Here is a 23869-nt window from a genome sequence, read left to right as displayed (position 1 = left end):
ACAGTCAATGATCCAAATATCTTAGCAAGAGGACCAGCAATCACTCCCTCGCTTCGCAAGAGTTCTAGGGTACACCTGATCAGGTCCTGGGGATTTATCCACTTGTATGCGTTTCAAGACATCCAGCACCACCACCTTTGTAATATGGACACTTTTCAAGATGTCACCATCTATTTTCCCACATTCTGTATCTTCCACATCCTTTTCCACAGTAAACACTGATGCAGAATACTTGTTTAATATCTCCCCCATCTCCTGTGGCTCCACACAAAGGCTGCCTTGCTAACCTTTGAGGGGCCTTATTTTCTCCCTAGTTACCCTTTTGTTCCTAATGTATTTATAAAATACCTCTGAATTCTCCTTAATCCTATTTGCCAAAGCTATCTCATGTCCTCTTTTAGCCCACCTGTTAATGGACTTTATACTCTTCTAAGGATTCACTCGATCTCTACTGACTATACGTGAGATATGCTTTTTTCTTCTTGTCCAACCCTCAATTTCTCTCATCATCCAGCATTCCCTATACCTACCAGCCTTTCCTTTCACCTTTACAGGAACATACTGTCTCTGGACTCTGGTTATCCAGTTTTTGACGTTTTCCCATTTTCCAGCTGTCCTTTTACCTGCATACTTCCACTAGTCCCACCCACCCACTCTCAATCAACTTTTTAAAGTTCTTGCCTAACACTGTCACAATTGGCCTTCCTCCAATTTAGGACTTCAACTTTTAGATCAGGTCTATCCTTTAGTGCTCCCCACTGTCACTTCAGTCATTCGTGGGTGGCATGGTGGCTCAGTGGTTAGTACTGCTGTCTCACTGCGCCAGGGACCTGGGTTTGATTCAGGCCTCTGGTGACTGTCTGCGTGAAATTTGCACATTCTCTCCGTGTCTGTATGGGTTTCCCCTGGGTGCTCTGGTTTCTTCCCACAATCTAAAGATGTGTAGGTTAGGTGAATTAGCCATGCTAAATTGCCCATAGTGTTCAGGGATGTGTAGGTTAGGGGTGTTAATCAGGGCTAAATGTAGAGCAATAGGATTGGGGAATAGGTTTGGGTGGGATACTCTTCAGAGGGTCAGTGTGGACTTGTTGGGCTGAAGGACCTGTTTCCCCACTGTAGGGATTCTAAAATCATTCGAACTTGCCCTGTCTTATTTCTCAAGAGTAGGTCAGGTTTTGCACATACTCTAGTTGGTACATCCGCAAACTGAATCAGAAAATTTTCTTGTGCACATATAACAAGTTCTTCTTCATCTAAATCCTTAACACGATGGGAGTTCCAGTCGACGTTTGAAAATTTAAAATCCCTTACCATAACCACCCTATGACTCTTACAGATAACTGAGATCTCCTTACAAATTTGTTTCTTAATTTTCTGCTGACTAAAGTGGAATCTATAATAAAATCCCAATAAGATAATCATCCGTTTATTATTTCTCTGTTCTACCCAACTAACTTTGCTGGGTAAATTCCCAGGAATATCCTCCCTAAGTATAGTCATAATGTTATCCCTTATCAGAAGTACCATTCCCACTTCTCTCTTACCCCTTTCTATTCTTTCTATAGCATTTGTATCCTGGAACATTAAGCTGCCAGTCCTGAACATCCCTGAGCCACAGCTCTGTAATTGCTATGATATCCCAATCCCATGCTCTCAACCATGCCCTCAGTTCATCTGCCTTCCCTCTTAGTCCTCTTGCGTTGAAATAAATGCAGTTTAATTTATCAGTACTGACTTGTTCTATGCTTTGTTCCTGCCTGCCCTGAATGTTTGACTTGCTTCCTTTCCCAACTGTACCTGTCTTGGACTGATCTGTTTCCTTACTATCTCTCTGGGTCCCACTCTCCACCTTACTAGTTTAAATCTTCTCAAGCAGCTCTAACAAATCTCCCTGCCAGTAAATTAGTCCCCTTCCAATTCACGTGCAATCCATCCTTCTTACTTAGGTCACTTCTACCCCAGCACCCGCTCCTCAGCCACAGATTCACTACTCTATCTTCCTATTCCTACCCTCACTACCTCATAGCACCAGGATAATCCAGATATTACTTTTTAAATTCCTGCTTAACTTCCTATATTCTCCCTTCAGAATGTTATTGTTTACCCTTCCTATGTCATTAGTTCCAGTGTGAACAACAACTCTTGGTCTGTCTCCCCCCCCCCCCTAGAATATTCTCTCTGATATGTCCTTGATCCTGGCACCAGCGCAGCAACACACTATTCTGATTTCTCGCTATCGGCTGCAGAAATGTCTGTCAGTGCCTTCTTCTTGAGAGTCCCCAATCACAATCAATTGCTTGGAACCTGACATACCCCTTCAGTCTCGATACCAGAAATTTGGTTGTTTGTGCTACATTTCCCTGAAAGTCCATCATCCCCTACATTTTCCAAAACAGCATACTATTTTTGAGATAGGGAAAGCCACAGGAGACTCCTGAATTACCTGCCTCCCTCTTGTACCTTTCGTGGAGGTAACCCATCTGCCTGACTGTATCTGTAGTTTTTCTCCCTTCCCACAACTTCCATCCCACTCCCAGTCCTGTAAATTCTCTCTTTGCCTCTAACTGTTGCTCCAACTGATCTATGCGGACTGATGGGATTTGCAACCAAAGACACTTGCTGTGGACATAATCATTAGTAACATGGAAACTCTACATGCAAAATTGCCCAGTGTTAGGTGTATTAGTCAGAGGGAAATGGATTTGGGTGGGTTACTCTTTGGAGGGTCGGTGTTGACATGTTGGGCTGAAGGGCTTGTTTCTACAGTGTAGGGAATCTAATCTAATCTGCCACATCTGACAGGAAGGGTACATCAATTTACTAAAGGTCATTTTTGCATCTTTATTGACAGAGCCAGAAAATAGTACAGTCTTACTGCTCTAAAAAAAGTATTGCTTCAGGCTAACTTAGTATCTGTGTTTAAATTTTAAAAATTTAATCAAGAGACAGATGTCAATAAAACATATAATCTCAAAAGGACCCCCTCTACTTACAATTGTAGATTTACAAAGAAAAGAAGAGTAAGATGATAGTTATAGCACCTAATTGCTACCCTAATGTGAGTTCTCCCACAAAGGTTCCTCCGAGGTCAGCTGTGAATTTCACTGTTAATTTTTTTTTGATGCACTCTGAAGTCCAGAGATACAGCAAAGGCAGTAGCTGTGCAGATTCACTAGTGTGTCAGACAGCAGTGGAGGTTTCTTTCTCATTTGATTCTCTGACCATGTGGTTTCTGTCTTTTTCTCTCTTCCTCCTTTTTTAAAGTGCCTTTGTTTGATGTTTCTTTCCCCAAAGATCCAGAACAATGCAGTTGCCTATATAAAACCATAATTACAGCTCCGGGAGTTTGCGGAAATCACCTCCAACACCTAAAATACCTCAAAAAAAAGGAACAGCTCTTACAGCCACAATTTTCCCTTCCTCCCTCTTGGATTACCCAGAATCGTTTGGATTAAATAAACATCTGGAATGAAGTTTAATGTCTGTTATCAGGAAATTATCTGGTTCACTGATGTCCTTTAGGGAGAGAAACTGCCATCCTCACCTGATCCAGCCTACATGTGACTGCAGACCTACCGCAGAATGGTTGGCTCTAAACCGCGCTCTGGGCCAGCAGGGATGGGCAATTGTGAGCTTAGTCAAAAAGAAAGTGGAGGTTTACATAAGGTTTAGGAAACTTTTGACAGACAGGACCTCCAAAGAATATAAAGCAGGAAAAAGCTCAAACACGGCACGAGGAACCATTAAATGTCCTGGGCAAACAGGAATAGGGAATATTCTAAGGTGCCTTAGGCATAATTGGGTAGCTAGTGAAAGGGTATGTCCACTTAGGAACGAAGGAGGGAATTTACACATGGAGCCAGATGAAATGGCCTTAACAAATAGTTTGCATCAGTATTCAGAAAGGAGAAGAACATGGTGTATGGGGAGTCTAGGGATTGGTGCGTTGATATTCTAGGGTAGGTCAATATAAAAAAAAGTAGGTAGTGTTAGGTGTTTTAGGAAGCATTAAGGTAGACAGGACCCGATGAGATCTATCCAAGAATATTGAGGGAGGAAATTTCTTGGGATTTAATGAAGTCTTTGTATCGTCTTCAGCCACAGGAGAAATCCCAGAGGACTGGAGAAGAGCGAGTAATGTTCTTTTATTTTAGAAGGGCTGCAGGAATAGTCTGTGTCAGTGGTAGGGGAATTATTGAAGAAGATTCTTATGGTTAGGATTGACTCTAATTTGAAAAAATATGAACTTACGAGTTAATGGCAGCATGGCTTTGTGTAGGGGCGATCGTATCTCACAAACTTAATTGCGTTTTTTGAGAAAGTGACAAAGATAATTAATGAGGTCAGATCAGTGGATGTTATGTCCATGACTTCAGTAAGGCCGTTGACAAGGACCCTCAAGGCAGGCTGATAAGAAAGGTAAAGGCGCATGTATCTACAGTGAGCTGGTAAGGTGGATACAGAACCTGCTTAGTCACAGAAGATAGGATAGTGTGGAATAGTGATTTTCTCACTGGCGATCTATGACCAGTGGTGTTCCAAAGGGATCAGTGCTGGGATCCCTGTTCATTCATCCCTTAAGCCTGCCATTGAATATGATCATGACTGATCTGATGGTGTAACTTCAAGTCCACATTCCCATCTATCCCTGAGAATCTTTCACTCCCTGCTTAAGAAAAAATTATCCACTTCTGCCTTTCAATGTTTTAAAGTAATGTTGAACTTCTGTTTTATTTAGCTGCAAAGTGACTGAAATGAAACAGGAAAACGCTCCAAAACAGTGCGTCACAGAGTCATTGATGAGTTGTACTATGTTTTTTGAAGAGATGTCTCATTTCAAAAAGCAAAACCCTGGGAAGGTAAGAAAATACAACTCTGCAGTGTGCAAAGCTCATAATAGAGCCAGTTGTGCTTTGCCAAAAAAAATCCAATAATCATTCCAATTTACCAGTTACAAAGTTTAGAAGGTATGAAATAACAATCAGTATGAGGTAACCTAAAATTTTTTTTTAAAAATTGGATGAAGTGATGGGGAACAGTTGAAAATTGAAATGTTATTAGTCAGATGCCTAACAAAACAGGTTAAAATGATGTGCCTGCCAGCATCAGTGGGGAAATTGCCCACAGCAGCAGACTGGGGAATAAAAAATGGTTGCTTGTTCTGGTGGAACTTTATTAATCATCATCATGAGCAAGGTGGGGTAAATAACAGACTTGTTTTGTGCTTTGAATATGGACGATAATGTAAAACAATTGCTGTTTGCTTCTTTTGTTTGTGTCAAAGGTCATTTTTTAAAAAAATTGCTGCTTTGAGGAAGGAGTTTCCCTTCTGAGAAGTGACAGATGGGACTGGGTGTGAGGGTTGACAGTTCAGCCAACTACACAAAGCAAGATTGATATGATAAGCACTGCGTTGACTTATCAACCAGTTCCCCATCATCAACAGAGCTGTAATCATCTAAGCTACGTGTCTGCATAACTGCTCAGAGGTACCACAATGGTGATATGTTGACGCATTGACTTCTGTATGCAGACCTTAGTGGTTTAGTCACTGAAAAGAAATGATGGCGGAATGTTGGTCATCATCTTAACGGGACGTCTGAGGTGTCCTGGTTGATTAAAATCTGGTGGGGAGAAAGGAGTCCCTGTAAAAAAAAATCATCAAAAAGTGTTTTCTGGTAAGTTTATCTACATTACTTGATGCGGGCAAACACACTATTTTACTCTTTTTTTTAATGATTTTGTTAGACACCTGATTGGCAATGATTCCATTTTCAATTGAAGCAAATAAGGCTCTGGTGTGAAATATAATAAAGCTTTGACCAGGCCTGAAGTTTCACCCCACTCCCACCCCCACTTTCACTCTCTCGTAAAAACCAAAGGTTGGACGGTTGCAGTGTAACATTGGCTACTATAAATAACCATCGGAAAGCTCAGGATTCCAGAGAAGATGCAAAGTAATAATCTAACAAGATTAGATTTTGTTTTCCAGCCGCATAGTATTTTAATGTTTTTGTGAAAATCTGTAGCTCGGATTGTGGATGAGGTAGTTGGTTAGCTTGCCAAGCTAATTTGTGGACAAGAAGACATGCCAGGAAGACATTGTAACTACCAACTCACTGGTCACCTTACCTTCTGTGAAGAACATATCAGAATTAACCACAAGATTGTTACGACCACTAGGTATTACGGTAGCATACCAACCAACAGCCACACTACGCCAAATACTTACCAGGACAAACTGGTACTTACCCACAACATGTAGGATAAATGGCAACAATACAACAAGCACTACATCAGGTAAAGAGAGAGAAAACTAGCCACTCACATAAAAACCAAGTGGGACAGAACAGCAGCACTTCACGGAAGTCGCACTGATGACGTTATCCAACAGGGTAATGAAATGTGTGCACGCTAACCCAGCAGCTTGGTGAGTTAACCAACTACCTCAGTGTTTTAACAGCATATATTTACTTGCATTGCTTTTAATTACTTAATTGTTAGCTATTTTTCTATGCACCTTTTTTAAAAAGAACACTAGGAAATAAACAAGAGTATTTGGCTGATTATCTATACATTGATAGAGTTTGATACATACACGCAAGTGCATGAACGCAGTGCACGTTCACAAGCTTTTTTTTGCTGTGCTTGACAATGAAGTTGGCAAAAAATGGTTGAATTTCAATATTATTTTTATCAGTCACCCGCTATCCACCTGAAAGCTGTATTGAAATTGCTTTGATTCAATCCCAGGTTCTATAGAAGAACAGTATAATTAAATACATGAACAGTGTAATGCTCAATTATTCATGTTTATTCAAATATCTTTTTCTCTTGCAGTTTGCTTCACAAAACAGTTTGATGACGTTTCTTATTTTCCTCCCACCCCCACCACTCCAGTTTTGTCTCCTTGTTTGCAGTCTCTGTACATTTTGTGCAGTTATTGGGCGCTACATTCCTGGGGCACTGGTGTCATATTTTGTGCGTAAGTACACCCCCCTGCAGTCTTGAGACCAGTTTTGATAACTGTAACTTCTTTTGCTGTTCATCTTCACAGTAGGTTAAAATGTAAATGACTGCACCAAATCCCATGTGAGTAGTAATCGTATATTGCTTCAAGATAGACATGGGTTTTAACCTGTTCTGTCTAACCCCATGTTTGTGCCATATTACAGGAACCCATATAATCTGCAGAATTTTTTATTTTCCCATAGCTTGCTATTATAAACTTGCTTTCAACCACTTTGTTTTTAATTAAATATAGCAAACTTTTTATATTAACCGATATCTATGGGACCAGGGCTGATCAAATATTCTGGATAATTAAGAGTTATGCATAACTGCAGTAAACACATCAAGACATCAATATCCCTCAAAAACTCCATGCAACACATTCACAGACCCCCTAAAATCAATGTAAAATCGCAGAGGAGATAATAGAAATGTAATTTGCAGGATTACACATGACTATGATTGTTTTCCTTAGAGCATAAATTATTCGGAGATTGCAGTATTTGAGGTATATAATTTTTGCCAGTTCATGAAAAGTGCTGGTTGACAGGGTGCCGGTTAAAACAAAGTTTGCTGTAGCATTTGTTTATATTGACTTCCTTCTGCTTTTTTTTTCAAAAAAGGTCATTTCTGGTCAGTGAGCATGAAGATCAGGAACAGGGTCAGAAAGTGCAGTGCAGCTCTTTAAATTGTTTGTGAAATTATGTGCGCCTTAATTATAGGCTCCCTATCATAATGGTGGTCTGATGTTTTCTGTCATGTTAAAAATCCTGGTAATTGAACAAAACCAAGCCTGGGTTGTTCTAAGCTTTAACAGCTAAGAAACCACTGTCTAAACCTGTCTCAATAAGGTTCTGACAATTATCTAATATCAGAAAACAAAGATCACTTTGTTAGTTTGTGCAAGATTCAAACCTGTTGGTTGGATGTTTTAGCATAATTTTTGCTGCTCAAATCAGCATAATTTTAGAACTATTATTTCAGCATTAAGATTCTTTTACCACCATGTGATTCAACCCATCTTCTACAATTGTGAAATGTTTGCCACTTTGTATAACAATCAACAACAAGAACTTCCATTTATAATGCATATGTAAATTAGTAATCATGATTTGGAGATGCCGGAGTTGGACTGGGATGTACAAAGTCACAAATCACACAACACCAGGTCATGGTCTAACAGGTTTAATTGGAAGCACTAGCTTCCAACCACCTGATGAAGGAGCGGCGCTTTGAAAGCTAGTGCTTCCAACTGAACCTGTTGGATTATCACCTGGTGTCGTGTGATTTGTAAATTAGTAAAGCATCCCAAAGCTCTTGATAGGATTATAGTATTAAATAAGTTAACAAAAAAAGGTATTATTAAAAAAGATTCTCAAAAGGATGCCTTAAAGAAGTTGCAGGAATTTCAGAGTTTAGACATAGTTAGACACAGCAGTCAGGGCAGAAGTGATTAAAATGCAGAACTAAATACGTGGAAAACTGGAAATTTGTAGTACTAGGGATTAGTAAGATAGGAAGGGTGTGTTTCTGAACAAAGGGACCTTGGAGTGCAGATTCACAGCTCCTTGAAAGTAAAGTCATGGGTAGATAGGATAGTGAAGAAGCGTTTGGTATGTTTTCCTTTATTGGTACAGGAGTTGGGAGGTCATATTGCGGCTGTACAAAACATTGGTTAGGCCACTTTTGGAATATTCTTGTCTCCTTCCTATCGGAAAGATGTTGTGAAACTTGAAAAGGTTCAGAAAAGATTTACAAGGATGTTGCCAGGGTTGGAGGATATAGGATATAGGTTTGAGCTATAGACAGAGGTTGATTAGTCTAGGGCTGTTTTCCCTGGAGCGTTGGAGGCTGAGGGGTGACCTTATAGAGGTTTATAAAATCATGAGGGCCATGTATAGGGTAAATAGACAAGGTCTTTTTCCCTGGGGTGGAGGAGTCCAGAACTAGAGGGTATAGGTTTAGGGTGAGAGGGGAAAGATATAAAAGAGAACTAAGGGGTAACCTTTTCATGCAGAGGGTGGTACATGTATGGAATGAGCTGCCAGTGGAAGTGGTAGAGGCTAGTACAATTGCAACATTTAAAAGGCATCTGGATGGGTATATAAGTATGAAGGTTTTAGAGGGATGTGGGCCGGGTGCTGTCAGGTGGGACTAGATTGGGTTGGGATGTCTGGTCGGCATGGACGAGATGGACCGAAAGGTTTGTTTCCGTGCTGTACATCTCTATTACTCTATAAATCTAGAATGAGAAATTGAAAATTAATGCATTCCTGGATGAGCTTATGACCCCATCTTTTCCATCACAAATACTGCCTTCTTCCATCTCTACCATAACACAATTCAGCTTCTTTCTTCAAACAGGAGCAACACGCCAGAAAATCTGGCATGTCAGGAATACTTAGGACTGGATAAGAAGCAAAAGAGGATTTTAGCAGATGCAAAGGGAAGCCATTTTGGAACTTAGAAAATGCTGGAGGATCTTGAGAAAAAATAATTAGGAGAGCAAAGAGGTATTAGGAAAAAATACTTGCAGGTTCAATCAGGAAGAGTCCCAAGATATTACAGGAAATATGACAGCAAGTGAAAGAGTAGAGCCAGTCCAGATATAGATTAAAACCCCATGACAATTTGTCGTAGGATAGAGCAATTATCATTAGAACATAGAACATAGATGTGGTTGAGTTGACTACATTAGCAGGTAGGGCATTCCATGCTCTTAGTACTCTCTGTGTAAAGAACTTGTCTCTGACATCTGTCTTAAATCTATCACCCCTCAATTTGTAGTTATGCCCTCTTGTACAAGCTGATGTCATCATCTTAGGAATAAGACTTTCACTGTCTACCCTATCTAATCCTCTGTTCGTTTGTATGTATCTATCAAATCCCCTCTTAGCCGCCTTCTTTCCAATGAGAACAGACCCAAGTCTCTCAGCCTTTCCTCATAAGACCTTCCCTCCAGACCAGGCAACATCCTGGTAAATCTCCTCTGCATCTTTTCCAATGCTTCCACGTTCTTCCTGAAATATGGGGACCAGAACTGTACCCAATATTCCAAGTGTGGCTGCACCAGCATTTTGTATAGTTGCAGTTTGATATTGCGGCTCTGGAACGCAATACCTCAATGAATGAAACCTAACACACCGTATGCCTTCTTAACAGCACTATCCACCTGGGTGGCAACTTTCAGGGATTTATGTACATAGACTCCAAGATCCCTCTGCACATTCACACTGCCAAGAATCTTTCTATTGATCCACTACTCTGCCTTCCTGTTATTCTTCCCAAAGTGCATCACCTCACATTTAGCTGCATTGAACTCCATTTGCCACCTCTCAGCCCAATTCTGAGTTTATCCAAGTTCCCCTGCAACCTGTAATATTCTTCCAAACTGTCCACTCCTTCACTGACTTTAGTGTCATCTGCAAACTTACTAATCTATCCACCCATGTCTACGTCTTAAGTAATTTATAAAAATGACAAACAGCAGTGGTCTCAAAACAGATCCTTGTGGCACACCACTAGTAACCGGACTCCAGGCTGAATATTTTCCATCATCCACCACTCGCTGTCTTCTTTCAGAAAGCCAGTTTCTAATCCAAACTGCTAAGTCACCCTCAATTCCATGCCTCTGCATTTACTCCAACAGCCTACCATGTGGAACCTTATCAAAGGCTTTACTGAAGTTCATGTATACCACATCAACTGCCCTACCCTTGCTACATGCTTGATCACCTTCTCAAAACACTCAATGACGTTTGTGAGACACGACCTGCCCATGACAAAACCATGTTGACGATCTGAAAGCACACTGTTATAAATCTTATAATCCCTTCCAAAACCTTTCCTACAACAATAGAAGTAAAGCTCACTGGTCTATAATTACCTGGGTCATCTCTATTGCCCTTCTTGAATGACTGCACAACATTTCCAATCCTCCAGTCCTCTGGTACTAAACCTGTAGACAATGACGACTCAAATATCAAAGCCAAGGGCTCTGCTATCTCCTGCCGAGCTTCCCAGAGAATCCTCTGATAAATCCCATCCAGCCCAGCTGTCTTGTCTACTTTCACTCCTTCTAGAATTGATAACGCCTGTTCGTAACTAACCTCTATCCTTTCTAGTCTAATATCTTGTACCACATTCTTCTCCTCTACAATAATCTCCTTTTCCTGAGTGAAAACCGATGAGAGATGTTCATTTAGCACCTCTCCGATATGCACAGGGCCCACACTCAACTTCCCACTTCTGTCTTTGACTGGCCCTATTCCTACCGTAATCATCCTTTTATTCTTCACATACCGAGAGAAAGCTTTAGGGCTCTCCTTTATTCTATTTGCTAAAGACTGCTCGTGTCCCCTCTTTGCTCTTCTTAACTCTCTCTTCAAATGCTTCATAGCTGATCTGTAACTCTCAATCGCCTCATCTGAACCATCTTGCCTCATCAACACATAAGCCTCCTTCTTAACAAAAGATGCAATTTCTGTAGGAAACCACAGTTCCCTTACCTTATCACTTCCTCCCTGCCTGACAGGAACATACCAATCAAGGACGTGCAATATCTATTCCTTAAACTAGCTTTACATTTCCATTGTCTGCATCCCCTGCATTTTGCTATCCCATCCTATGCATCCTAATTCTTGCCTAATCGCATTATAATTGCCCTTACCCCACCGATAACTCTTGACCTGCAGCTTGACCTCCATCGCTAAACTAAACATAACTAAATTATGGTCACTCTCTCCAAAGTGCTCACCTACAACTAGATTAAACACCTGGCCTGGTTCATTACCAAGCACCAGATCCAGTGTGGCCTCCCCTCTTGTTGGCCCTTTGACATACTGTGTCAGGAAACCCTCCTGTACACATTCGACAAAAACTGATCTATCCGACATACTAGAGTTATAGCATTTCCAGTCAATGCTGGGGAAGTTAAAGTCCTCCATAATGACCACCCTGTTTCTTTCACTCCAACCCAGAATAATTTTGTTAATCATCTCTTCCACCTCCCTGGAACTCTTCGGCGGTCTATAAAAAATCTCCAAGCAGTGTAACCTCTCTTCTCCTGTTTCTAACCTCAGCCCACACTACCTCGGTAGACGAGTCCTCATCAAAAGTTCTTTCAGCCACCGTTACACTATCCTTGACTAACAAGGTCACACCTCCCTCTCTTTTACTGCCTTGCCTGTTCTTAATGAAAGATCTAAACCCTGGAACCTACAACATCCATTCCTCACCCTGCTCTATCCATGTCTCCGAAATGGCCACAACATCAAAGTCCCAGGTACCTATCCATGCTGCAAGCTCACCTACCTTATTTTGGATACATCTGGCGTTGAAGTAGACACACTTCAAACCACTTCGCTGTCTGCCAGCACATTCCTGTGCCCCTGAAATCCTGTCCCTGTCCTTCCTATGCGCATCCTCCTGTGCACTACAACTACACCTCCAGTTCCTATCCCCTGCTGAGGTAGTTTAAACAGACCCGAATAGCACCAGCAAATTTCCCACCCATGATATTAGTACCCTTCTGGTTCAAGTGAAGACCATCCTGTTTGTACAAGTTCCATCTTCCCCATAATGAGCCTCAGTTATCCAAGAACCTGAAACCCTCCCTCCTGCACCATCCTTGCAGCCACATGTTCAACTGATATCTCACCCTATTCCTTGTCTAGCTATCACGCGGCACGGGTAACAAATTAGAGAAAACAACTCTGTTTGTTTGTTTTAGCTCTAAGCTTCCACCCTAGCTCCCTGAAATCCTGCCTTACATCCCTATCCTTCTTTCTACCTATATCGTTGGTACCTACATGGACAACGACTTGAGGCTGGTCACCCTCTCCCTTCAGGACCCCAAAGATACGATCAGAGATATCATGGACCCTGGCACCTGGGAGGCAACACAACAAACGTGAATCTCATTCGCTCCCAACAAACCTTCTATCTGAGCCTCTAACTATTGAGTCCCCAATGACTAACACTCTCCTTTCCTTCCTTCCCTTCTGTGCAACAAGGACAGGGTCTGTGCCAGAGACCTGCGGCCCATTGCATACCCCGGTAACTCGTTCCCTTCAACAGTATCCAAAACGGTATACATGTTTTTCAGGGCAACGACCACAGGGGATCCCTCCACTGACTGTTTTTTCCCCCTTCGAACAGTCACCCAGCTTTCTTTGTGCCTACGAGTAACTACTTCCCTGTAACTCTTATCTATCACTGCCTCTGCCTCCCGAATGATCCGAAGTTCATCCAGCTCCCGCTCCAGTTTCCCAGCACGGTCTTGGAGGAGCGAGAGTTGGGTGCACTTCCTGCAGATGTATTTGGATGGGACACTAATGCCGTCTCTCACCTCAGACATCATGCAGGAGGAACATTGCTCTCCCTGCACTGCTATCCCTCCTAGTACCCTTATCACAAAGTAAAAAAGAAGAGATGCTTACCTGATATGCCCTGGTCTTTAAGGTTCTGTAACCTTAAAGACCAGGGCATATCAGGTAAGCATCTCTTCTTTTTTACTTTGTGATAAGGGTACGAGGAGGGATAGCAGTGCAGGGAGAGCAATGTTCCTCCTGCATGATGTCTGAGGTGAGGGACGGCATTGGTGTCCCATCCAAATACATCTGCAGGAAGTGCACCCAACTCTCGCTCCTCCAAGGTGGTTGGATGGGAGGCCCTACAAGGGTAGGGTCCCGGGTTGACAAAACACTGATTTTATATAGCTGAACGGAAATAAAAATAAGAGGTCCCTCCTTTCCCAGAAACCTCTGCTCTCTGACTCCTGGCAGGCCCTTGGTACAAGCTCCCGCCCTTCGAGTTGCTGCTGCCACTGGAAAACAGAAATGGAGGACTCCCGCGCTTGTGGTAAGTTTTTAAAGGTTCAAATCAGTGACTCACAGCTCCCGGCAGGTCCCTGGTGCAAGCTCCTGCCTTTCAAGTTGCTGCTGCCGCTGGAAAACAGAAATTATTTCTTCTTCGATACCTGTCCTGTTATGTGTTTACTGTTAGGTGGCTTGCACACTGTTCTTACACGTGGCTCCTTGTCTTTATCGTTCCTCATCTTAACCCAATGTGTTTCTACAATCTGATTTCCTGAACTGGAGTAATTCTCTCTATTGTGAAAATATCATCTTGAATCAGGAGTCACTCCTTCACCTTTTTCTGCTTCCTCTTCCTCATAATTGTCAATGTTCAGGTCCAATATCATCCTATAGCTATGACTGATTAATGGCTATTATGTCACACTTGTTGATTTGCCATATGCCAATTTGAGCATAGCATATTTGAACATTGAATAGTTTTAAGGGTCTGATTCTTAATTTGCTGTTTAATTCCTCATAGTGACACTGCACACCCTCTTTCTTTGTCTACCCTATATTGTTGTTAACTGAATGGACTATGACAACTGAATCTTCACCCTCCCATCCATATTTCTTCTCCAGCCCCGGTGTTGTTCTTGTTTTCTTGACTCGTGCTGTTTATTGCAGAAAACTGTGTCAATCTCCCTCGCAACAATGTCTCCTATTGCCACTACATTCTTATTTTTTGTTCTCCCTGCTTGAGTGACTTTCTGTACCATAGTGCTGAGGCCAGCCTGCTGATCCATCTTACAGACTATACTTTCTTCCTTGAGAGCAGCTCAGACCTGTTTGGCAGTTGCAAAGTTTGCTCGTCGTCTACTGTCTGTTTGGTCCTTCGCTCAGAGTCACATTCTGCCATGTCTCACTAGTGCCGAATACAGAAAACTCCACCCAAGAGGTCCGACAATGTAGACCTAACACACCATTCTAAAGGATGTGTAGAAAGAGGCAGAAGTGTATGTGCATTAGTCATTGAAAATGATAGGTCCAGTTGAGAGAGTGAATAGCACAGCATTTGGAATTTTGGGCTTCTTAAATAGAGACATCAAGTCAGATTTATATCAAGTAAAATTGACACAAATCTTTAAAATTTGAGGCAGGAACCCAACTCCTGTATTTTCCTCTAAATGCTGCCCATGGCACCCTCACTTCCCCTTGTCCTGGTATGCCTTCTTAGCAACTCAATTGCTTTTCATGACCATTCACCCACTACACACTATAGAAGTAGGATGCCTCTTGTGACATTAGTATATCGAAAAAAATGTTTTTCAAAAAAAATGTTGTTAACAAAATACATTACTACTAAAGGGCAATAAAAGTATCAATTTATGCAGATCCTTTAAAGTTTCAGTACCTGAAGCAAGAGTTGATTCAGACGACATGATTGTTGAACCTCTCTTAACTGAAACCAAACACCCAGAAAAGTTCACCTCCACTTGTAATCTGTGAGGAAGTGAAAGAAACTCTGCAGAGAAAGATACAAAGAGAAGTCGACAGCTTTTGAAAGTTGATTTTTGTTTGGTAAATCTTAATCTTTTTTTTATCGGACTAGTATTATAGAGTGGGAGGTAAAAAATAGGTTTAAGAGAAAGGAGTTGTAAATAGTTGTTGGTTTTAATATTCCCTGTTGGATTTAAAGAATAAAATTGCTGTTTTTTACTTTAAATAGTAATCTCTGGGATAGTTCTTTCCCTTTTGAAATTTAATAGATTATAGCATGGGGTAAATCTTTTCTGTGTCGCCACTTTAAATTAACAGATGGGGTTTACCTCAAGTCGTAACAATACATTCACAGTCCCCTTACCTGCCTCAGACCTGTTCCTGACAATTCATCAAATCATAACACCCTAGCCTAAATGGTGTTACTGCCTTCTGGAAGTATCCAGGTAAAAGTCTCCAACATTGAGGCATCACTGTCTGTGGATCAGGCTTCAACTCATTCACTCTGAGTTGTAGTTCCTTGAGCTATAGTCAGTAACTACACACTTGTATCACAATGGCATCATTAGGTCCCACATATTGCTGTCAGAGTAATTTATTCCCCTTTATCCAGTATACTTCAGGACCAACTGTTTTTCAGATAAAGGATATTTTTGGTTTTCAGGTAGCAAGCAGTAATAGATTTGCAAAGGGTTAATCTTCCAACTCAGCAAATAGCATTAAAATTGAACTCACTGCATCTGTTAGAATTCCTGAGCTTGTTAAACTGCAGTGAATTTGGCAAAGTTAACATTAAGGAAATGCAAAGCACAGAATGTGATTCAGATATATTGGCCAGAAATAGAATTGAATCTTGCATGAGTTTCTGGAACCTGCAGAGTTCTATTGACTGTTGGAAAAACTGTCACTTTGCTTAATTAATCAGTTAAACATTTCAGAATGGTTATGACCACCTGTGACGATTGCACCCAACTGCTAGCAATCATGGTATGTGAGTAGGTGTGGAGAATGGGAGAAGAATCAGGCACAAAACAGTCACCGAAAAGCTTCTCCTGACCTGAGCTTGGTCATCAGACAAACAGTATTTTCCTCTAATAGAATATAAATGCTGTTTCCACAGAAGGTCCCTTCAGGTCTATTCAAATCTGTTTGGCCCCTTTTAGAAAAAAACTTTGCTTAACCCTAAAACTGATCTTTTTTCCAAAGGCCCAAACTCCGTATGTTTGTCGGTCTGTTTTGCTCCACTTTGAAAAAGACTTTTTAGTTTTTTTTTAGGTCTTTTTGATTTTTTGACGTGTGAATAAAGGATCTGTACTAGTGTACTTCCAGTTTTGGAAGATTAATAAGAAAAATATTTATCAACCAATCACTAACCTTTTCCTCTGTAGTATTGTTCTTTGATTTTCTTAAAAACGTGAAGCCAAAGGCGAGGCTCCTACCTCCGAAAATGTGTCTCTTTGAACTCTCCATTCATGCTCTTTTAAATGGTTTCTCTGCCACACTATAGCACGTGGTGCTCTTAGGTTGTGGTGGAGGCACCAATTCAATCTTCAGGCTGTTCTAAATGATATCTTTATGACCGTCAACATTCATGCTATTTTTGTCTTCACATCTGCCTCAATTTACACTCTTTTAAATGGTAACTCTTAATAAGTTTCACCAGTATTCATAAAGCTTACTAATATTGATAATTCCTATTAATAATTTATACACTTTCCTTGTCATAATAAACCTTATGTTTAAAAAAAGCCTCACCAAGTTTATCAGACATGAATCTGAATGGATGGCGATTGGTAGGTGAGAGTGATGGTAAATTGAGCATATTCTGAAGCTAGCAATGCAGTTAGTATAATGTGTCATTTATAGATGGATTCACTGACCTTGACCGCTCATGAAGTTAAACAATCATTTGGTAGTTCAGAACTCGAATATTGATGAACAAACATTTTCTCAAACCTTTCATTTTGTACTCATCAAGACGATTTGCAAGATACACAAATGTAAAATGAAATCAGCTTTTATATTGTATTGGAGGAAAATATTGATTGCCTGATAATTGAGTTCCAACCAGTAGAAGATGTGTTGTAGCAAATGATGACTGATAGTTTACTGCCCCTTTGTTTAAATGTTTGAAAACAAGTTCTGTTTGGTGAAGTCCTTGCCCTGAGAAATGAACCACAGAATAGCTATCATCTACTTTGGAAAGTTGAGTAGGCGCTGAAGGGGAATTGTTTTTACTCAGTTGGCTGGTTTGTTGGTTTGCAGAGCAGTGCGTTGCCAATAGCGTGGGTAAAATTCCCAGCATCGATTTGAAGTTACTATGAAGGGCTCTCCTTCTCAACCTCTTCCTTCGCCTGAGGTCTGGTGGGCCTCAGGTTAAATCACCACCAGTCACTTCTCTCTGAGAGTGCAGCTCCCCCGCCCCCCCATGGTCTGGTAAGACCATGGTGACACAACAACGGCACAGATGCTGAGATTTACTTATTCTTTCTGTCTGCAACCAACAGTCTCTGTGTATTAACATATGTGGCTTTCAAATTGACAACAAATTGTGTCAGAGCTTCTACTTCCATTTTTGGGTAGTTTTTTTTAATGATATCTATTACATCATTGGCTGTCTGGCCACACAGTTGCTTGGGGTTTGACTTTCAAAGCTAACTCCCATTTCTTTCTGCTTCATCTACCTTTTGAGTCTGTCGTGAGAACCTCCTGGGACCCTATAGCTTATGTGGCTCCTCTGCTTCTTGACATCCTCCCCACCAAGACTTCCAGTGCAGCATTTGAAAAGCTTAGAATTTGCTGATTCTCATGCTTTTGCCTTAATCCAGGTCAGGTTATTTTCCCACGTGACTTCCAGAACCTTTCAAAATGCAGTGCGACTCCTCTTTAAGAAATGCAACGTCGATTTTAATTTACGCTAGAGTACTTGACTGGTTTGCTGAAATGGTATGGAACAGCAGGTTGGACGAAATTTGTACGTTTGTCCATGCTGCAGCAAAAAGGGATTTGTAAGTTGTTGGAAGAGACTATTTCCTTGCTAACACCCATGTACTAGCAATGATTTGCTTTAAATAGAACCAGAATGAGTTTTTAGTTGCTTAACATTGAGATACATAGTTAAAGATCATCACAAAGAAAGGAATGTGATTTTTTTAAAAGAGGAAGTGGTTGGGAAATAAGGCCAGCAACAAAATATGCAAGAAGAGTGATACAAGAGTGCCAGATTAAATTTGCATGTGTTGAAATAACTTTTGGAAATATGTCAGAGAAATTCCACCTCGGGACCCTTCAACCCCAGGGTGAATCGGTGAACTTTACCAGTTTCCTCATTTCCCTTCCCCAACCTTACCCCAGTTCCATCCTTCCAGCTCAGCACTGTCCTCATGACCTGTTTCACCTGTCAATCTTCCTTCCCGCCTATCCGCTCCACCCTCCTTCCAACCTATCACCTTCACCTTCACCTCCATCCACCTATTGCACTCTCAGCTATCTTCTCCCCATGCGCCGTCCCTCCCAATTTATCTCTCCACCCCCGAGGCTCGCTGCCTCATTCCTGATTGGAGGGCCTTTGCCCGAAACATAAATTCTCCTGCTCCTTGGATGCTGTCTGACCTGCTGTGCTTTTCCAGTATCACTCTAATCTTTTAATATATCCACCCATCCTCATTTAATGTTACTTTTTATGTTTGAATACAGAGTTTCACATTATACTGTGCATAATATACAACTAGATTTGCAGTAGTTTAGAAAATCAAATTTTCATTACTGAATAATGTATGTGTTATTTATTAGCTCTCAAGGCATACTTTGCTTCCACACTGTAAATCTTCCTGTTTAGTTTTAAAACTATTAACCAAACTTTGCAATTACTGACTCATTATACAGATACAAATGGTAAGTAAGATGTTACAGCTTACAGATAGTCAGGAAAGAAATCTGGTAATAGGCTGTTGGCAAGGTTATTTGAGTTTGGTAACTCAGGAAACATAATATTCATTCTTGGAAGACAGCGTGATGAGATGTGAAAGTCTTGGAAAAGCACAAAGGTCACAGAGACCTGAATTTTGCAAAGCTGGAGAAGTTGAGAAATGGTCAGACTGAGAGCGAGTTGGACTGTTGTAATGCTGAGTCTTTCTGGTGTGTGGGATCATGTGTGGAACTCCTAGTTTGGAACAATACTGTATCAGTGTAATAGTAATAAGTTGTAAGACCAACGGAGTGCTAGTTTGGTGTTATGGTCTTTGGCACTGGGGAACAATGTATGCATTCTCAGTAAGCTTGTGGGTAAGGCAGTGTGCAAAGATGCAACTAACACAGAGTGGAAAATCAGGGATTGGTCCTTGCGGTCTTCATGGCATTTATTCAAATAGTTTAACAAGTTATAATTTGGGAAAACAACATTATAATTTAAAGTATTGTCAACTATTTTAAATAACCTCGGTTTTTCCACTCAGTGTGTTAAGATGTACAGAAATGCTGAAGATCTTAAAAGTGCTGATCCAATTATGGTTGGGAAGGAAGGAGAAATGTATTCGTGGTAGCGATTAAGTAATGGGTGTCAGCTGGGAAGGTGTTGTTCAGATAGGGTCATGAGTTAATCATTGGATCAATTAATCCAAGCAAGATGATAAATGTCGCCAAGGAACAGTTAAAATCAGGCCTGTATTCATCTATCTATGGACCAGATTCTTAAACAAAAGTATCACTGATCTTAAAGCCGAAACTGAAGGAAAGGTATTTTGAAAAGAATATAGAATGCTAAAGGTACAGGATAGATATTACTAGTATTATTAAAGCGGAGTCCCACAGTAGTGTTCTGGAATTAAACAGAGGAAATTACATAGGCATGAGGACAGATTTGGCCAAGAGTATTGGGCAGGAAGGCGAAATGGTAAGACAGCAGATGAGTAGTGGCAGATGTTTAAGCAGCTACTCAATTCCTCACAACTAAAATACATCCCAGTAACAAAGAAAGATGATAATGGGGTGGGGTTTTAAAAAAAATCCTTCATGGCTAAGTAAGGAGGTCAAGGACAATGTAAAGTCAAAAGGTATACCATTTTGCCAAGGCTTGTAACAGGATGGAAGATTAGGAAACATTCAAACATAAAGGGATACTGAAAAATTAATAAAAAGAGCTCAGGTTAATTACCAAAGAAAACTAGCACAAAATATCAAAAGGATAGCAAAAGGTACACAAAAGGAAAGAGGGTGGCTAATGTGAATGTTGGTCCCTTTAAGATGAAACCAGAGAGATAATAGCAGGGAGGACTGAGATGGCAGGGATGCTGAATCAATACTTTGCCTCAGTTTTCAAAGCAGAGGACAATAGTACCATTCCTGTTGGAATGGGCATGTCAAAGGCAAGAGATAAGGTAGAACTTAGAACAATCAACATTGATAGGGAAAGGTACTAAGGAAACTGTTCGGATTGAGGACAGGCAAGTCACCTGGGCCTGATGGCCTACATCCTAGAGCATTGAAGGAAGTGGCAGCGGAGTTAATGGATCCATTGTTTACAATATTCCAAACTTCCCTAGACACGGGAAAGGTTCCAGTGGATTGGAAAATGGGTCATTATTAGATTAGATTAGACTTACAGTGTGGAAACAGGCCCTTCGGCCCAACAAGTCCACACCGACCCGCCGAAGCGCAACCCACCCATACATTTACCCCTTACCTAACACTACGGGCAATTTAGCTTGGCCAATTCACCTGACCCGCACATCTTTGTGACTGTGGGAGGAAACCGGAGCACCCGGAGGAAACCCACGCAGACACGGGGAGAACGTGCAAACTCCACACAGTCAGTCGCCTGAGTCGGGAATTGAACCCGGGTCTACAGGCGCTGTGAGGCAGCAGTGCTAACCACTGTGCCACCGTGCCGCCCGTCATATAACACCCTTATTCAAAAAGGGAGAGGGGCAAAATGTGGGAAATTATAGACCTGTTAGTTTTTACATTTGTTGTTGAGCGAGTGTTAAAATTAATGATCAAGGAAGTTATTTGCAAAGTCAAAATGCCTTCCATCAGAGTCACCATGGTTTTATGAAGGGCAAATCTTGTTTGACTAATTTGCTAGAGTTCCTCAAAGAAGTAATGAGCAAAGTGGATAACGAGAATGCTGTCGATGTAATTAGTGGGCGGCACGGTGGCACAGTGGTTAGCACTGCTGCCTCACAGCGCCTGAGGCCCGGGTTCAATTCCCGACTCAGGCGACTGACTGTGTGGAGTTTGCACATTCTACCCGTGTCTGCGTGGGTTTCCTCCGGGTGCTCCGGTTTCCTCCCACAGTCCAAAGATGTGCGGGTCAGGTGAATTGGCCATGCTAAGTTGCCCGTAGTGTTAGGTGAAGGGGTAAATGTAGGGGTATAGGTGGGTTGGGCTTCGGCGGGTCGGTGTGGACTTGTTGGGCCGAAGGGCCTGTTTCCACACTGTAAGTCTAATCTAATCTAATCTTAATTTAGTTGGGTTTCTGGAAGGCATTTGATGAGGTGCCACACAAAAGATTAATTCACAAGGTTGGATCATGTGGAATTAGGGGTAATTTATTAGCCTGGATAGATGACTGGCTGATGGACAGAAGGTAGAGAGTTGGGATAATTTTATTTTTCTGGATGGCAAAACATAACTAATAGGGACCCCGGCTATTTACAATCTGCAATAATGACTTGGATACAGGGATAGGAGGCTTTATAAGCATATCTATGGATGACACAAAAATGGATGGGAAATAAATTGCAATAAGGAAATAACAACCTTACAAATGGATATAGATAGGTTCGGAGAGTAGGCCAAAATGTGGCCGATGGAGTTTAACGTGAATATCTGCGACATCTTGCATTTGGGTGTGGAAAACGTGAAGGTGTTATCTTTATGGGGAGAGACTTTGGAGTGCTCTGGTGCAGAGGCATCCAAGTGTATTCGTTTATGAGTTACGGAAGGCTAGCAAGCAGCCAATATAAAGGCAAGGAAGTATTGTTGTAACTAGACAGGGTATGGTGAAAACCGCATCTGGAGTATTGTGCTCAGTTTTGGTCCCCTTATTTGAGGAAAGATGTCATGGCATTGGAAGCAGTTCAGAGGAGATTCACTAGATTGATCCCAGAGATGAGAGCTTTGTCATATGTGGAGAGATTGAGCAGTTTTGGCCTATGCTCTCTGGAATTTAGAAGAATGAGGGAAGATCAAGTTGAGGTATTCAGGATGATAAAAGGTATGGATTAAGTAGACATGGAGCAGATGTTTCCTCTTGTGGGGCATTCTCTGATGAGTGGTCATAGTCTCAGGATAAGGGGTAGCAAATTTAAAACAGAGTTGTGGAGAAACTACTTCTCCCAAAGGGTTGTGAATCTGTGGAATATGCTACCCCAAATTGTAGTGGATGCTGGGACAGTGAGTAAATTTAAGGAGGTGTTAGACAGATTTTTAATTGGAATTAGTTGAAGGGATATGGAGAGAAGGCAGGAACATAGGGGTAAGGAGTACATTGACCATGATCGAATGGCAGAGCAGACTTGATGGACCGAATGGCCTAATTCTGCTCTTGTGTCTTATGAAATTATGATAGCAAAAAGTTTCACCTAGTGTTCGTGTTCATAATAATTTGCTTTCTAAAGACAAGACTCTGTAGTTCTATGCACAGTGTTATTTAACTGCTAAGATCAATCTCTGTCCTTTGAAGCCCATACAGTGCTAATTATTATTTAAACACAGAATAGGATAAATTAGATAGTACCTAACTTTCTAACTTAAATAGTTTAAGGAACAAATTGGGACATGCTTAGAATGAATTGACATCTGTATCAAAGAATGCCATCTGAAGGTGCTACTATCTGGAGTCATAGAGTAATACAGCCTGGAAACAGGCCCTTCTACCCAAACTGGTCCATGCTGACCATGGTGTCCCTCAGCTAGTTTCAATTACCTGCATTTGGTCCAAATCCTCTAAGCCCTTCCAAACCATGTACCAATCCAAATGCTTTTTAAATGTTACTATTGTGCCCAGCTTAACCACTTTCTCTGGCAGCTCATTCCATTTACCCATAACTCTGCATGAAGACGTTGCCCCTCAGGTCCTTCTTAAATCTTTCCCCTCTCACCTTAAACCTGTGTCCTCTAGTTTTGGACTCCTCATCCCTGGGAAAAAGACTACAAGCATTTATCCCATCTATGCCCCTCATGCTTTTATACATCTCATTAAGGTCACTCCTTGTTCTCCTATGTTCCACAGAATAAATAGAGATGAATACTAGTTTGGAGCTTTAAGGTATTAAATATATATTTCAATATAACAAGGCAGTTTTGGTACTTTGGAGAAACTGCAACTATTTATGTCTAAGAGATGTGGAGGTATTTATTATTTTAAGGCATGTGAATGGATAAAGTTGTTTAAATGAAAAGTAAGGAGAATTTTATAATATCTTTAATTCTTTACAGAATTCTAACACAGTTATTTTTTAAATCAGGAAGGTATTTTAATAAATTCTGAAATGGAATTTAGATAGGTTTCTGCTGTTTATTGATTAATTAAGTTATTATTTTAGCTGACCTCAGAACTG

General features: G+C 41.1%; 1 protein-coding gene across 1 annotated transcript in view; it reads left to right on the top strand.

The window, feature by feature from the left end:
- Positions 1 to 23869, top strand: part of retreg1 (reticulophagy regulator 1) — an 82869-nt gene that overhangs the window by 48496 nt on the left and 10504 nt on the right. Inside the window, exons 4-5 of the mRNA XM_060825317.1 lie at positions 4739 to 4859; positions 6901 to 6985. Coding sequence (XP_060681300.1) covers positions 4739 to 4859; positions 6901 to 6985 — 206 coding nt within the window. The remainder of the gene's footprint in view (positions 1 to 4738; positions 4860 to 6900; positions 6986 to 23869) is intronic.

Source organism: Hemiscyllium ocellatum, chromosome 5 (assembly GCF_020745735.1).
Source record: "Hemiscyllium ocellatum isolate sHemOce1 chromosome 5, sHemOce1.pat.X.cur, whole genome shotgun sequence".
In the NCBI taxonomy this organism is placed as follows: Eukaryota; Metazoa; Chordata; class Chondrichthyes; order Orectolobiformes; family Hemiscylliidae; genus Hemiscyllium; species Hemiscyllium ocellatum.
Note: the sequence above shows the minus strand (reverse complement) of the source record. Positions and strands in the feature narration are given on the sequence as shown.